Raw genomic sequence first — 13238 nt, 5'->3', positions numbered from 1 at the left:
GGTCTCTTTTTGGTCATTTACTAGCTTCTCCAGTATTTATACATCACGAGTTTTAACTGTTTTGGTTTTAATCTTCCCTGTGGAAATCAAGCTGCTCCAAAGAGTCTGACTGGCTCACTTGGATGCATTTGTTTTCTTCAGAACAAAAAGCGCTTTAGACGCAAGTAATTTGTTAAGTGTTGTGTTTTTTTTCATATATAGGGCAATATGCATACAAGTGAGCGATATAGAGATATAATTTCACCTATTTTAATACTTTAGATGACAACCAAAAATTAGTGTTTTAATTCTTATATGTAAACATGATACGTGTGTGTGCCAAACCTGTTATTTAATTTTAAGAAGTTGTAGATATTTTATTGATTGTAAATCGTATTTATTTTAATATGTTTAATCTAATGTAGTTATCTATGCATTTAAACAGTCTCTTATAATTCTGTATAGAATGACTCTCATTTTATGTAGTATCGATTTACAATTCATAAATATCCATTGTACGTGTTGAGTAATGAGACTTTAATAAAACATTGGAGTGAAGGTTTGCGCCTGATAAAACGTTTAGACCCGCTGCATTTTTATGCACCTGTCCTAAGTCAGGAGCCTGTTGTTCAGTGGTTGTCGTTTGTTGGTGTGGTTCATAGGTGTTTCTCGTTTCTCTTTTTTTATATATATAAATTAGACTTTCCTGTTTGAATTGTTTTACACTAGTCATTTTGGGGCCCTTTATAGCTTGCTGTTTGGTGTGAGCCAAGGCTCCATGTTAAAGGCCGTACTTTGACCTATAATTGTTAATTTTTTATACATTGTGAATTGGATGGAGAGTTGTATCATTGGCACTCATACCACATCTTCGTATTTATACTAATAGCATTAAAGCAAATCATGATTTCCAATTTCAGTTTTGAAATTACTTTGACGTCCACTGTCAGTAATTTTGAATTGTCGATAGCCCTCAATGCACATGTTAAGGACTTAACAGGAACATATCGGCAAGTTTGGTTTCAAATGGTTCAGCTGCTCCGGAGAAGAAGTTTTGACTAAGTTCAACCAATCAGAAATAATAAAAGTACATGAGGCCTTTTCCGTGTCTTAGAAGAGTCTAAAAATGTCCAGATATTCGAACAGAACTTGATACCCCCGACGAACTTAATATGGACAACTAAGATACACTTTCTGCATTTTCGTTTCGATATTATATGTGTGGGTAATACAAGCCGGGTACCACATGTGGAACAAGATCTGCTTACCCTACCGGAGCACTTGAGATCACCCTAACTTTTGGATGGGTACGTGTTGCTTAGTCATTACTTTTGTTTTCTATGTTGTGTATTGTCTTCGACTTATGAGTTTGAATATCTCTTTTGGATCTTTCGCCTCTCTTTTTTTATGTGCTTTATACTTGGAAATGATTTTAACTATTTAATAATAATTTTACAACACCATATTATTTAAGGTCTCATGGACTAGCTATAGTGCCATACAAGATTTTGTGAGGTAGACGAAATTGACCTTAAAACGATCGTATTGGATTTTAATATCCAAAAATAGGCAGATCGGACATATTTTGACTGTATTTATGGACTACTTTTGTTTGGGATTAATTGTAATTATAGCATTATAATGAGACTGAAAAATGTTTTTTTTTAAGATAAACAATAATTTTACCTGGCGTAGCCGTGGGTGAAATGTATTTCGGCATTTCTCTTCGAAAAAATCACTTGTTTAATGGAATAAACGTCCGATTTGTAAATTGACTCTTTTTTTCTCGGGAATAAGATATCAAAAAGTAATTTATCTACTCTATATGTGGAAAACTTTGTGAAAGTATAGGAAGTGGCAATTCTTACCGTTCACACCTTTAGTTTCATTGATAAAAAAAAATATGGACTCTTCCAGTGTCCAGTTTGAAGGTCATTTATGTTACTGTTCACATTCATGCACGTTCTGATTTAATCAATGTACATGTATGAAAAAAATAAAAAGTTTGAAGGTAAACTAATAATAACTTAATCCAATCAAATTGTGTAAGATTCAATACAATGACCGGTCCACATCATAATAATTTAAAGGGGTAAACTGGTAGGGAGAAAATGACAGATATTTTAAGTTCATTTTTTATAATAACGAATAAAGATTTGTCAAACAAAAGTTTGCTATAATTCCAAAACATGTCGTCCTATATTAGGATAGTTTTCGGATCTTTCATTTGTGCCTTTAAGGCAATAGAACGTTTGGGCATCAAAAGTCTCCATAAGTATTGACTTTATACAGAAAATTCCCCCTTTTAAAACATTTAAAGTTTTAAAAATAATACATGGATACAAAGCAAAGTCATTTCTTAAAACACTCCAAAAAATCATTCTGATTGGTATAGTGGTATTGTCATAAAAAGCGTTGAAATGAACCGTGGTATAGCAAACATCGAATTCCCTCACAAAATGTTATCATCCACTATAATATTCAGTCAGTCAAAGACTCGCCAAGTGTGTCAAGGATAATTGAAGTTTTCTCGAATTAAGTTCAAATTATAAGAAATAGAAATCATATGCTCTGACAAAGTTTAACCTCTTTTTATATTAAACCAACAAACAAAAATATGTCTATTCTGAAGACTGCAATCAAGCTCTTGAAGAAGTTATTTTCACATTGACAATTCATCAAATCAGTCCAGCAGATGAAGTTATCAGCGCTTGTATGAAGTTGAAAGGTTATGATTTTAAACTTATTAAGAAACATGTGTCTCAATCATAGGTTTTATTAGTTCAGATTAAATTTCTTAATATTTTACATAGTAAATGGAAAGAGTAATAGAGTAAACCGTGATGAATTGTCTAATCTACCTTTATAAACAGGATAACAAATATTTGTTTGAGCCAAATTCAAAACACAGGAAATGGTCGCTACTTTGGTGATAGTAAAACTTTGTATAAAGTTATTCTTAATTTCATTGGTACACGCTGAGAAAATAAAGAATAGAGAAATAGATGATGATGGTCAAAAATATAAAAAAAATAAAAAAATAATATAAACATTACAAACATAAAGAAAGGAAAGTCCACCAGTTCAATACTCTTCAACTTCGTACTTTATTTGGTATTTTTTACTTTTTTTATTCGAGAGTCAAAGACGAATCTTTTGTAGACGAAACGCGCGGCTAGCACACACAATTTTGAGTCTGGTATCTCAACCTCCGGCGCAGAGATCATATCCGTTCCGTTCAATACTACGTAATAATACACTCAATATATTAAATGCATATATTGCGGAGCATGTACGGAACGGATATGATCTCTGCGTCGGAGATTGCTGGTATTTATACAAGTTTATTCAGACCCTCAATAAAGAATGATTATATAATTCTGGTCAAAATATTCCAAACTGGTTTTGTAATTAAGTTGTGGGTATAATGTAATATAGATTTAAGTATACCCAGTGGTGTGCACATTAAAAAATCTTCAGATGATGATGGTCAAAAATATAAAAAAAATAAAAAAATAATATAAACATTACAAACATAAAGAAAGGAAAGTCCACCAGTTCAATACTCTTCAACTTCGTACTTTATTTGGTATTTTTTACTTTTTTTATTCGAGAGTCAAAGACGAATCTTTTGTAGACGAAACGCGCGGCTAGCACACACAATTTTGAGTCTGGTATCTCAACCTCCGGCGCAGAGATCATATCCGTTCCGTTCAATACTACGTAATAATACACTCAATATATTAAATGCATATATTGCGGAGCATGTACGGAACGGATATGATCTCTGCGTCGGAGATTGCTGGTATTTATACAAGTTTATTCAGACCCTCAATAAAGAATGATTATATAATTCTGGTCAAAATATTCCAAACTGGTTTTGTAATTAAGTTGTGGGTATAATGTAATATAGATTTAAGTATACCCAGTGGTGTGCACATTAAAAAATCTTCAGATCATGAAATTCAAAACTCTGTTCCGTGTACATTCGGAAATATTCCATGATTTTATTTTCGACCAGTTCATCAGTTGAAAACACACATGTCAAACATGTAGGACCGTTGTGTTTAAGACAGAACAGGTAGACATGAGCTGTGTAGACTGATCACGACCTTCACAAAAACGAAGAGGAGTAAAACACACGAATACAAAAGAAAAACACAAGAACATGTTGATAGAAAAAAGTTTTACCTCGATCTGTGGAAATTGCTGAATCAAAAGAAAAACAGAAAGAGTTTTATCCAGCAAAGAGTAGAGGTCGTCAAAGTGGCTAATGGTACTGTAGGAGACGTGATTCCCGTTAAACCGGAAGTATGTAGAACAAAAGAAGGGGGGAACCGAGAAAAAAGGAACACAAGAACAGAATGCAAAACAGAAGAAAAACTATAGTACTTAGAAAGAAAAAAATACTAGAGAAGACACAAAGACACGGGGTACGGGACGATATAAAAGTGAGAAGATTTAGGAGAAAAAGAAAATACTAGGGATAATACATTTGGATTATTTGTAGATGTGAAGAATTCTCAATGTGCAACCCCGAGGATGGACGTTATCTGAATGAGAGATAAAAACCAAACAAATGTAACAGTCGCTGAGCAATTTTTTCTGCTCTCACCTGATAATCCATGCAAGATAAGTGCTAGTTTAACAAGAATATTAGCAGCTATAAGAAAAGTATGTTTAGTTACTTACACACAACTCCGATGAAGCAACTGAAACTAGATTAAAATACACCTGTGACGTAAATCGTTTGTTCAAACTCCCCATGATTTTTCAGGAATAGACAGTTATTTGGACTTTCTCTATAACCAGATAGAGGAAGGTCGACATACACATTTTGTTCTTATGATAGAAGTAACACATATAAAACCTCTGCATTCGTTAAAAAAATGTCCGCCTTTATTGGCTGATATAATCAGAAGAGATTTGACCCGCTAAAATCAGACGAAGAAACTGTGCACGTGCAACATTTTTCCTCGCTATAGAGAATAAACTCTGGGTTGTACTTTATTAAAATATTTATTGTCAGTACATTGTATTTGTTTTACAATCATGAAATGGACATTGGGATGGACTTGCTGATTGATTTGTTCATCGCTGAACTGTTTCTGCTATGCATAGAACTCATCAAAGATAATGATTAAAATGTATTCTTAGAATATTACAGTATTACCTTAGAAAAGCCAAATGACATTCCAACTGATGCGTTATTTTAGTTCTATTCCCAGGTTTTACTGTTCAATATTTGATTATTTAATAAAAATTGTCTGACCCAAGTAACCAACATATAAATTTAGACAACAGTAGTTTACCGACGTTCAAATCCTGTAAATCGATTTAGAAGAGACGAATTTAGGTAACAGACAAAAACTTATTGAATTGCATGTACTCCGAAAGGAACGAGACTGGTTGGTGTCGACAGAGTCAGCGTCTCATGCTATGCATGTACCATCCGTCATGCGAATCAACATTCAGTCAAACTTTCACAATCTGTAACAGACGACTTACATAGTATCTAAAGATCTGAGGCCTCAAAAACATGGCACCAGTGAGTTGAGACACCGACAAATCGTATCGGTCGCCAAATACGTGATGTAAATATTTTCAACATCACACTACATTTTTCAAATTAAGTATAAAATAAAATATTTCAATAAATGTATGATTAGTCTTATGCATTTGGGGACAAATGCCTTATGATTAGTGGTTTATTTTGATTCACGACGGTTGTAACAAGTACGACAGTACCTGCGTACCATTACTAAGCACTTGATATCACACTCAGTTTTTGAAGCGTTGCTGTAGGCAATTTTATTTTGCAGTGTACTGTTATTTTGGACTATTTCTCTGCCCATGTTGTCGTTGACTTTCGTCGATTTTCTTTTTTTAATGCTCCATAGTATCTTCTATGCCGTTTGATTGCTTTTCGTTCCGTATAAATAATATTGAAATGGTAAACCTTCTGTCATATTAACCTTAATATCAACCTTCAGAGAGGATCAAACTTTCCTTGACCTACCTTTTCGGATGATTAATATAAACCTTGTATTAAATTTTATATAAATGCATAAAACCTAGTTAGTAAATCATTTGCATATCATTTGAATCTATAGATACTACATGATTTGGTAAGATATAAAAGAACTCCCTATTTTTTCAGGAGAAAATTACATCTTTATATATTCGAATTTCTAGAGGTCACTACATAACAAAACATAATAAAAAATTAAGATTGATTTTATTTTTTTCTCTTTATACATCTACAGTTCTTTCAGAAACGAATATATCTTGAAACGCTTCTATTATCCTAATATCTAATACTCGTCTGCATTTAAGCAGATTGCAGAAAAATTTATTTTGATTTCCAAATTTATGCTTCTAGCTACATTATGGATTTGTACACTTGATCTCATTTTAACTTAATTGAACGTTAATTGTGACCGGTGTTCCTTTTGAATACTTTTGTAATTGTTGTTTTGCAAACATAGAAATTTATTATGGAAGTATGCAGGATTAATTGGTATAATTTGTGATACACGTTAGTGCGCAAATTTAAAGTTTGAAACGAAACTAAAATGTGTTCTTTGCCTTTCTGTGTGGTTTGTCCTGGGAACTGCAAAAGTGTCTTTCTGTTCGGTTTATGACGTAGCTGTATGAAATCTGTGAAGAACAGCAACAGATATAAGGGCTTGGGACGGTGTGATTTCTTATCAGCAGGTAAAGTACAGCTTTAGGTAAAAAAAGTTTCACCTTTCGGAAATTCCCCTATTATTTGATATAAAAACACACTTTTAATAAAATTCAACCGAAGATATTTCAAGTCTAAATTGATTGATTTGTTTTCATTAAATGCATAAATATCTGCAGTTTCTTTCAATGTTTATGAAAAATATTTGTGATTTATATGTTTAGGAATATCACTGTTTAAAGACAGATATGAAATTCTACACGAAAAAATCATATGGCTATATAGAAAATATAACACTTTATTTCCATATTTGTATACAAATAATGATTTCTTAATAATGACATGTTATAAAAATATCTCATAATAACCATAAAAAACTGTACATATTTTTGAGTTGAACTTTCATTAAAATCAGACCTAAAATTATTTTTTGACAATGTTTTTAAAAAATGTGTTTTTATATGAAATGATAGGGGAATTTCCGATAGGTGAAACACTTTTGACTTAAGACTGTACTATGAGTTTGCTTTCAATAACTGTGAATTCAGTAAATAAAGTTGTTTATTATTTATAATGTATAGATATGTAAGGTTTTTTTCTGATTGGAAAATCATTTTTTTTTTCATTTTATGAACGTTTTATAGGTCTACTGATCGAAATCAGTATAAACCTAATTAAACCTCGAGTGGCCGAGTGGTCTAAGTAGTCGAACTACTGTCAACACTGAGATTGTGAGTTAGAATCCCGCAAGTGGCAGGTGCACTCGACTCCAGTCTTTATTAATTGGATTGTCAGTTTTCCTACCGAAGGTTGGTGGTTCTCTGCGGACACTCCGGCTTCCTCCACCAATAAAAACTGACGACCGCCAGGAAATAGCACAATAGTGCTGAAAGTTGCGGTAACCAGCAATCAATTAATCAATCAATCGATCCGATTTAAGACAGATATCGATCAGTTTGAGAGAGATTTATCAGTCTAGTCCTATCCCAGAATCCTCATTAGCTGTTGTCTTATGTCATATATAAATGAGAAAATATATTTGCAGACTGCAGTTTGATGCAAGATCTCTGAATGTTTCAGTCTTATTTATTCTTAAATTTTATAAATTCAAGATTTAGAGCTTTACATGTATTGTATAGACATTTGTATATCGTTGAATACTGTATGTTTCCCTCTAAATGTCTTGATATTCATTGTCATCGAAAGGCTGTTTCACATGCCCCACATCTACTTGACGTGACGTGACGTAATTTTCATTTTGGGTACGAACAATGAAATTGCCAACAACCCGTTAGATTCGGAAACGGTGAATATTGACGGTTTGATTAGAATGATATTTTGGGACTAATGAAATGAGACGTATTCGATGGAAACAGATAAAACATGAAGCTGATAACATTTTACTCAATATAGCCTACCCTCTTCCAAACGTCAATTCACTGCCTTTTGAATCTAGGTGTGCTATAGTCTAAGAAGTTACCATACATTTGGAATAGAAAATTTCAACATGAATTGAATGCTAAGACAATATTTAATATATTAAATGTTAAAAAAAGAACATTATCCGTTGTCCGTTGTGGGAAAGAATCTGCATCTAATATCCTACACAAAAAAGTAAATAGAAAAAATATTTTAGTAATTTTACTAGTTGTATGTTAACTTCTCAAGTCTAGGAATCAATCAGTATTTTTGATATAGACAAACTTTTTCCATTCTTTGAAAGACATAATTTTTAACCCCGCCGCAGTTTGCGCCTGTCCCAAGTCAGGAGCCTCTGGCCTTTGTTAGTCGTGTATGTGTCTTTAATTTTAGTTCAATGATATATTTGGAGTTTTTCCACTGAACTAGTACACTTTTTGTTTAAGGGCTGTTTTCTGCTCTTTGGTCGGATTGTTGTCTCTTTTACACTTTTCCCATTTTCATTCTTAATTTTGTTTCTTTACTTATTGGTTTTGTTTTGTCTGAATTTTGTCTCATAAACCTTTATCTATATGTCCTTTAATTCGTATTACATATAAACGCATCTTACAATGTTATAATAGTTCACTTTTAATAAGTCTGGAGTCTGTTACTACCCATGATGCCATATTTTTGTTTTGATTAGATGTAGTTGTATCGGATTTCAAAAAGAAAAAAAACCTTGGCATTCCTGGAACTTCTGTTTCAAACTAGCGTAATGTGAAAATGAGCTTCGAAAACAACTTTTATTGATTCATATATTCTTTTGAGAAAGCATGTTATCTGGTGCAGAAAAACTGGCACCGTTTATGTTATTATCCATGATGATTCACAGTGTGAAACAATGGAGGAAAGGTAAGTGAATAACATATCCTTATATTTGTTAAAACCAAATAGACAAACCACAGCGGTGCAGCTTTTATTTATCTAAAAAAAAAATATTCAAACAAAATTATCATACCTTTACGACTTCCGGAACCACCCCCGCGTCCATATCCACCACCGTATCCACCACTGTAACCACTATATCCACCATATCCACCATATCCACCATAACCACCATATCCACCATAACCACCATATCCACCGCCTCCACCACTGGAACCACCATATCCACCATATCCACCATATCCACCACTGTAACCACCATATCCACCACCATATCCACCGCCTCTACCACCATAGCTACCCCACCAAGGCTGTCTTTCAACATATACATGTCCAGATCCTACGTATCTTCTACTACCTCCCCATCCACCACTCCATCCATCTCCCCATCCACCACCGCGTCCACCGCGTCCACCGCGTCCACCGCGACTCCCCCATCCTCCATACCATCCGTGGACACTGACTGCGCTACAGAGCACAAACAGCAGACAAATTGTAATCTTCATTCTACCAAAGAGGAAATTTATTTATTAGTTATGCATATTAGTTCTGACAAAAACCTTTGCACATGGATTTCCAGGATATCAAGAAGAAACTTTATTTGACTGTATTTGAATAGAGATCGTTTTAAGGTTACGAATACGATATAGTTTTAGGTGTTTGTCGGCTTAAACCTTTAAAAAGCATGTGGAAATCAGTTGATCGTATGTATAATTATTAGCATATTAAGGTCAGTCAACAATAACTTACAACCAAATGTTCTACCGTAGAAATAGATTAGCACAACCGTATTTGTCAAATCTTTCGGAGTTTTGGGTCCTCAATGCTTCTTAAATTCGTACTTTATTTGGCCAGTATTTAAACTTTTTTGATACGATTGTCACTGATGAGTATTTTGAAGACGAAACTCGCGCCTGGCGTACAAAATTATAATTTGGTATCTTTAAGGATGTTTTTTTATAGAGATGTTCAAATCTCATAAATCGATTAAGAAGATACAAATAAAGAAAAAAACAAAAACTGATTGGATCGCATGAATACCGAGATTATACTATATTTCCTATGTACAAACATGCAGATTATAGATATGCACCACTGCATATTATTTTACATCCATTTTTTGGTTTAAAAATCCATTTTGTCAATCTCAAATGTAATGGGGCTTTTTGATACTAATCTGAGTTATAAGAGAATCTTTTCTGTTTTTACGATTTGAGGCTTGTCGTAATTAGTATGATTTGGGATCATTAAAGCTACAAATAAAGATCAATCTAGAGAGTCATTGTGTTTTAATACTCAGAATAAAAAAGAAGATTGTCTTAGCAAACATAATTGAGAAGTTGGTTGATAATGAGGCTTGCTGACATATAGATATTTTTAAAGATTTTAATTCATATCACAGCTATCAAATAGACATCCACTTAACTAAAACCAATAATTATTATAATCATGAGTTCTTACACTGGAATTTGAAAAGCTGCGCAACGAGCAAGTACTATTTTGAGGGGAAGTAGCTATTACATGGACACACAAGGAACTAAATAACACTTCACTTATGAACAAATCTTAAAATAAATACTTTAATATGATGCATATGTTTTGTCATTGATGACAAAGTAATTTTTTTTATTTAATTTGTAGTAGAAGAGATCCGATAACCATATCCCCAAACTTTCAACTATTCAAAAAAAGGACGTTATCTGTATAGAGGAACAAAAATTAAAAGCTAGTTCTAGTTTTTTTCTTACTTTTGTACACATATTTGCATGTAATTCGCCTCATTTCAATAAAGAAACCAGTTGAGGATACAATGTTCCCAAAAATGTATCCCCCTCTAATAAAAAGCACTTGTATTCTATCTTTAAGAATCCTCTGTTATGCTACGTCTCAGTTTCACTGTTACCTTTATATAGCATTTTATTGTACAATCTGGTGTATGAAGGCCGTGAGGTGATCTATAGTTGCTTAAATCCGTTTAAAGTGGACTCTGTTGGATAGCTGTCTCATTGGTAATCATACCACATTTCCTTATTTTATATTTAACTATATATTCTGCAGAATTGTGAGTGTTCAATAAATGTTCATATTTGTGATTATTAGAATGCAATATCCGGTCTTAAAATAACAAACACAACTTGTTGACGACGAAAGGAACACTTTAAAAAGAGATTGTTTAAGTTGAAATATAAAGATAGAAAACAAACATTACTATCGTTTTCAGCAATATTCTACAACAAAAAGTCCATCTTTAATTTAAAATGTGTAGCTATCTGATATATAACCTATTCTGCATGATGATTATCATTTTGAGAAAACGTTTTGAAATGTATTACAAAGTAGACGGTATGGCTAGAAAAGAGTCATTATTTGGCATTTGAAATTGAAAAAATGTATCGTTCTACAACTTGTTCCAAATTATGTCGGTTCTACTGATTAAAAATACGGTTATATAATCTGAACAGTTCAGCGCTATGACCCCAGGAACATGCTAAAATTAACGTATAAAATTAGTTATGTTCCAAGGCTTTACCTAAAATTTATATTGTTTATCCGCGTTAACATATATCAATGTGATATCTTGCAACAACATATTTTTGGGAATAAAACCTTGGTCTATATCTAAGATTCATGAATATATCTCAAAACGCAGATTTTGAAATGTGCAGTCCTAAAGCAAATGTCTAAGATACAATTCAAAAATATAAACACTGAAATTTGACAGACTAATGTCTTATAAATATATAGAGTATGTAACTTGAGATATTTATAGTCCTTTTTGATTTTCGCATTTAGGCTATAAAAAATTTGGTACGATCTCACCCTTCCCTTTACAAAATTCCCGCGTTTTGAAATTAATTGTTCATGTATTCTGCAGACAAAAAAATAATCTGTTACATCTTTTAAACTTCATACAATGTCTGAATGGCTTATTCTTTCAAATAATATGGAATGTTTACAAAAACAATCCTTTCAAACAATATACCAAGATATGTATACTCCTTAAAAATTTTAATATCATTTTTAACGTTAGATTTAGAATTGCTATGTATCGTTCTACTGGAAAATATTAGAATATATCTTTAAAACTCATGTTTATTTTCATATGTCCATCAAAGTTATTTAAGAAATTGCAAATTTTCATGATCTGAGGACACAGATGTTTAATCTGCATAAAGAAGTTTGAAGATTGTTTTCTGAAGAAAGCAAAAGTCAAAAAAATAATTTATATCTAATCACATCGTGTGATCTGATTGAGAAAACAGTGGTTTATCTATGTTCTAATCTAAATAAATCGATTACGAAGACAAATCAAAGTAACAAATCGCATGAATCCAAATGGAGCGAGACCGTGTACGTCGTTATGGTAAGCGTTTACGACTATGCATGCATCACCCGCATTGCATATCCACACTCAGTCTAAATGTCACAATCGGGAATAGAAAAAACAATCTGTAAAACTAAAAAAAATACTGTATATCTATTCTGGTGTCTAACGATCTACGACTGCGAAAACCTGTCGATAGCGAGTTAAGAAACAGACATACCTAAAACGTATTTTAAACTATTAAAATATTGTTATGATGAATCTAAACATTTCATGATTTGGAGGATTGGAGTAGTTAATTTATGAATGATTAATATTCCCAAGGATTTTTATTAATAATGTTGTCTGGTTATTGTATTAAAAATAACAGTTCTGATCTATGTAAAAGATACTACCACAAAACTTATCCCCTGTAGTTTTAGAAACATCATTAATGGTAGCCTAAAAAAGCTGTAAAACTGACAGAGAAAATGAATTTGGAAAATAGAAACTTACTTGATTCTTATTTGTTCAGCTCCGATAAGATGACACAGTGTGGTGCTGAATGGTTGATTCTTAAAGCCTTATATATTGTTCGTTCGGTAAAAAAAATCAAAACTTATGAAACATGTTTTGATAAACAAACGAAGATAAATAATGGATTTTTAAACCACAGATTGATAAATGAGGCTTTTGTTTGTGACAATATACAATGGATCAAAACTGATAAGGCAATTTGTTTTTTTTGTAGGAAAAACAGTATGCTTTTTGCCAAACGATAAATGCTTGAAAGTCAAAGACTGATGGATATTGTAGTTTTGTAAATTTTGTTGTAAACAAATCGGCTAAAAACCAACATTTTATGCTAATAATGCGTCTTTTCAAATTCCCCAGAAGCATTTCTTTGTACTTTTTGTAACA

The 13238-nt window shown here is 32.5% G+C and overlaps 1 protein-coding gene across 1 annotated transcript; it reads right to left on the bottom strand.

Annotated features, from left to right (window-relative positions):
• Positions 1–8179: 8179 nt before the first annotated feature.
• LOC127736002 (ctenidin-1-like) lies at positions 8180–12891 on the bottom strand. Its single transcript, XM_052246499.1, has 3 exons — positions 12834–12891; positions 9087–9520; positions 8180–8269 (listed from the first exon to the last, which is right to left on the bottom strand). The coding sequence occupies exons 2-3, from the start codon at positions 9517–9519 to the stop codon at positions 8262–8264; spliced, it is 441 nt and encodes a 146-aa protein (XP_052102459.1). The 5' UTR covers position 9520; positions 12834–12891; the 3' UTR covers positions 8180–8261.
• Between the last annotated feature and the right edge of the window lie 347 nt (positions 12892–13238).

Source organism: Mytilus californianus, unplaced genomic scaffold, assembly GCF_021869535.1.
Source record: "Mytilus californianus isolate M0D057914Y unplaced genomic scaffold, xbMytCali1.0.p SCAF_3, whole genome shotgun sequence".
NCBI lineage: Eukaryota > Metazoa > Mollusca > Bivalvia > Mytilida > Mytilidae > Mytilus > Mytilus californianus.
The sequence above is the reverse complement of the archived record's forward strand: the minus strand, read 5'-3'. Positions and strand labels throughout refer to the sequence as shown.

What these genes read in the sequence shown, in the direction of transcription:
- LOC127736002 (XM_052246499.1), bottom strand. Translation starts at nt 9,519, where the DNA reads ATGAAGATTACAATTTGTCTGCTGTTTGTGCTCTGTAGCGCAGTCAGT.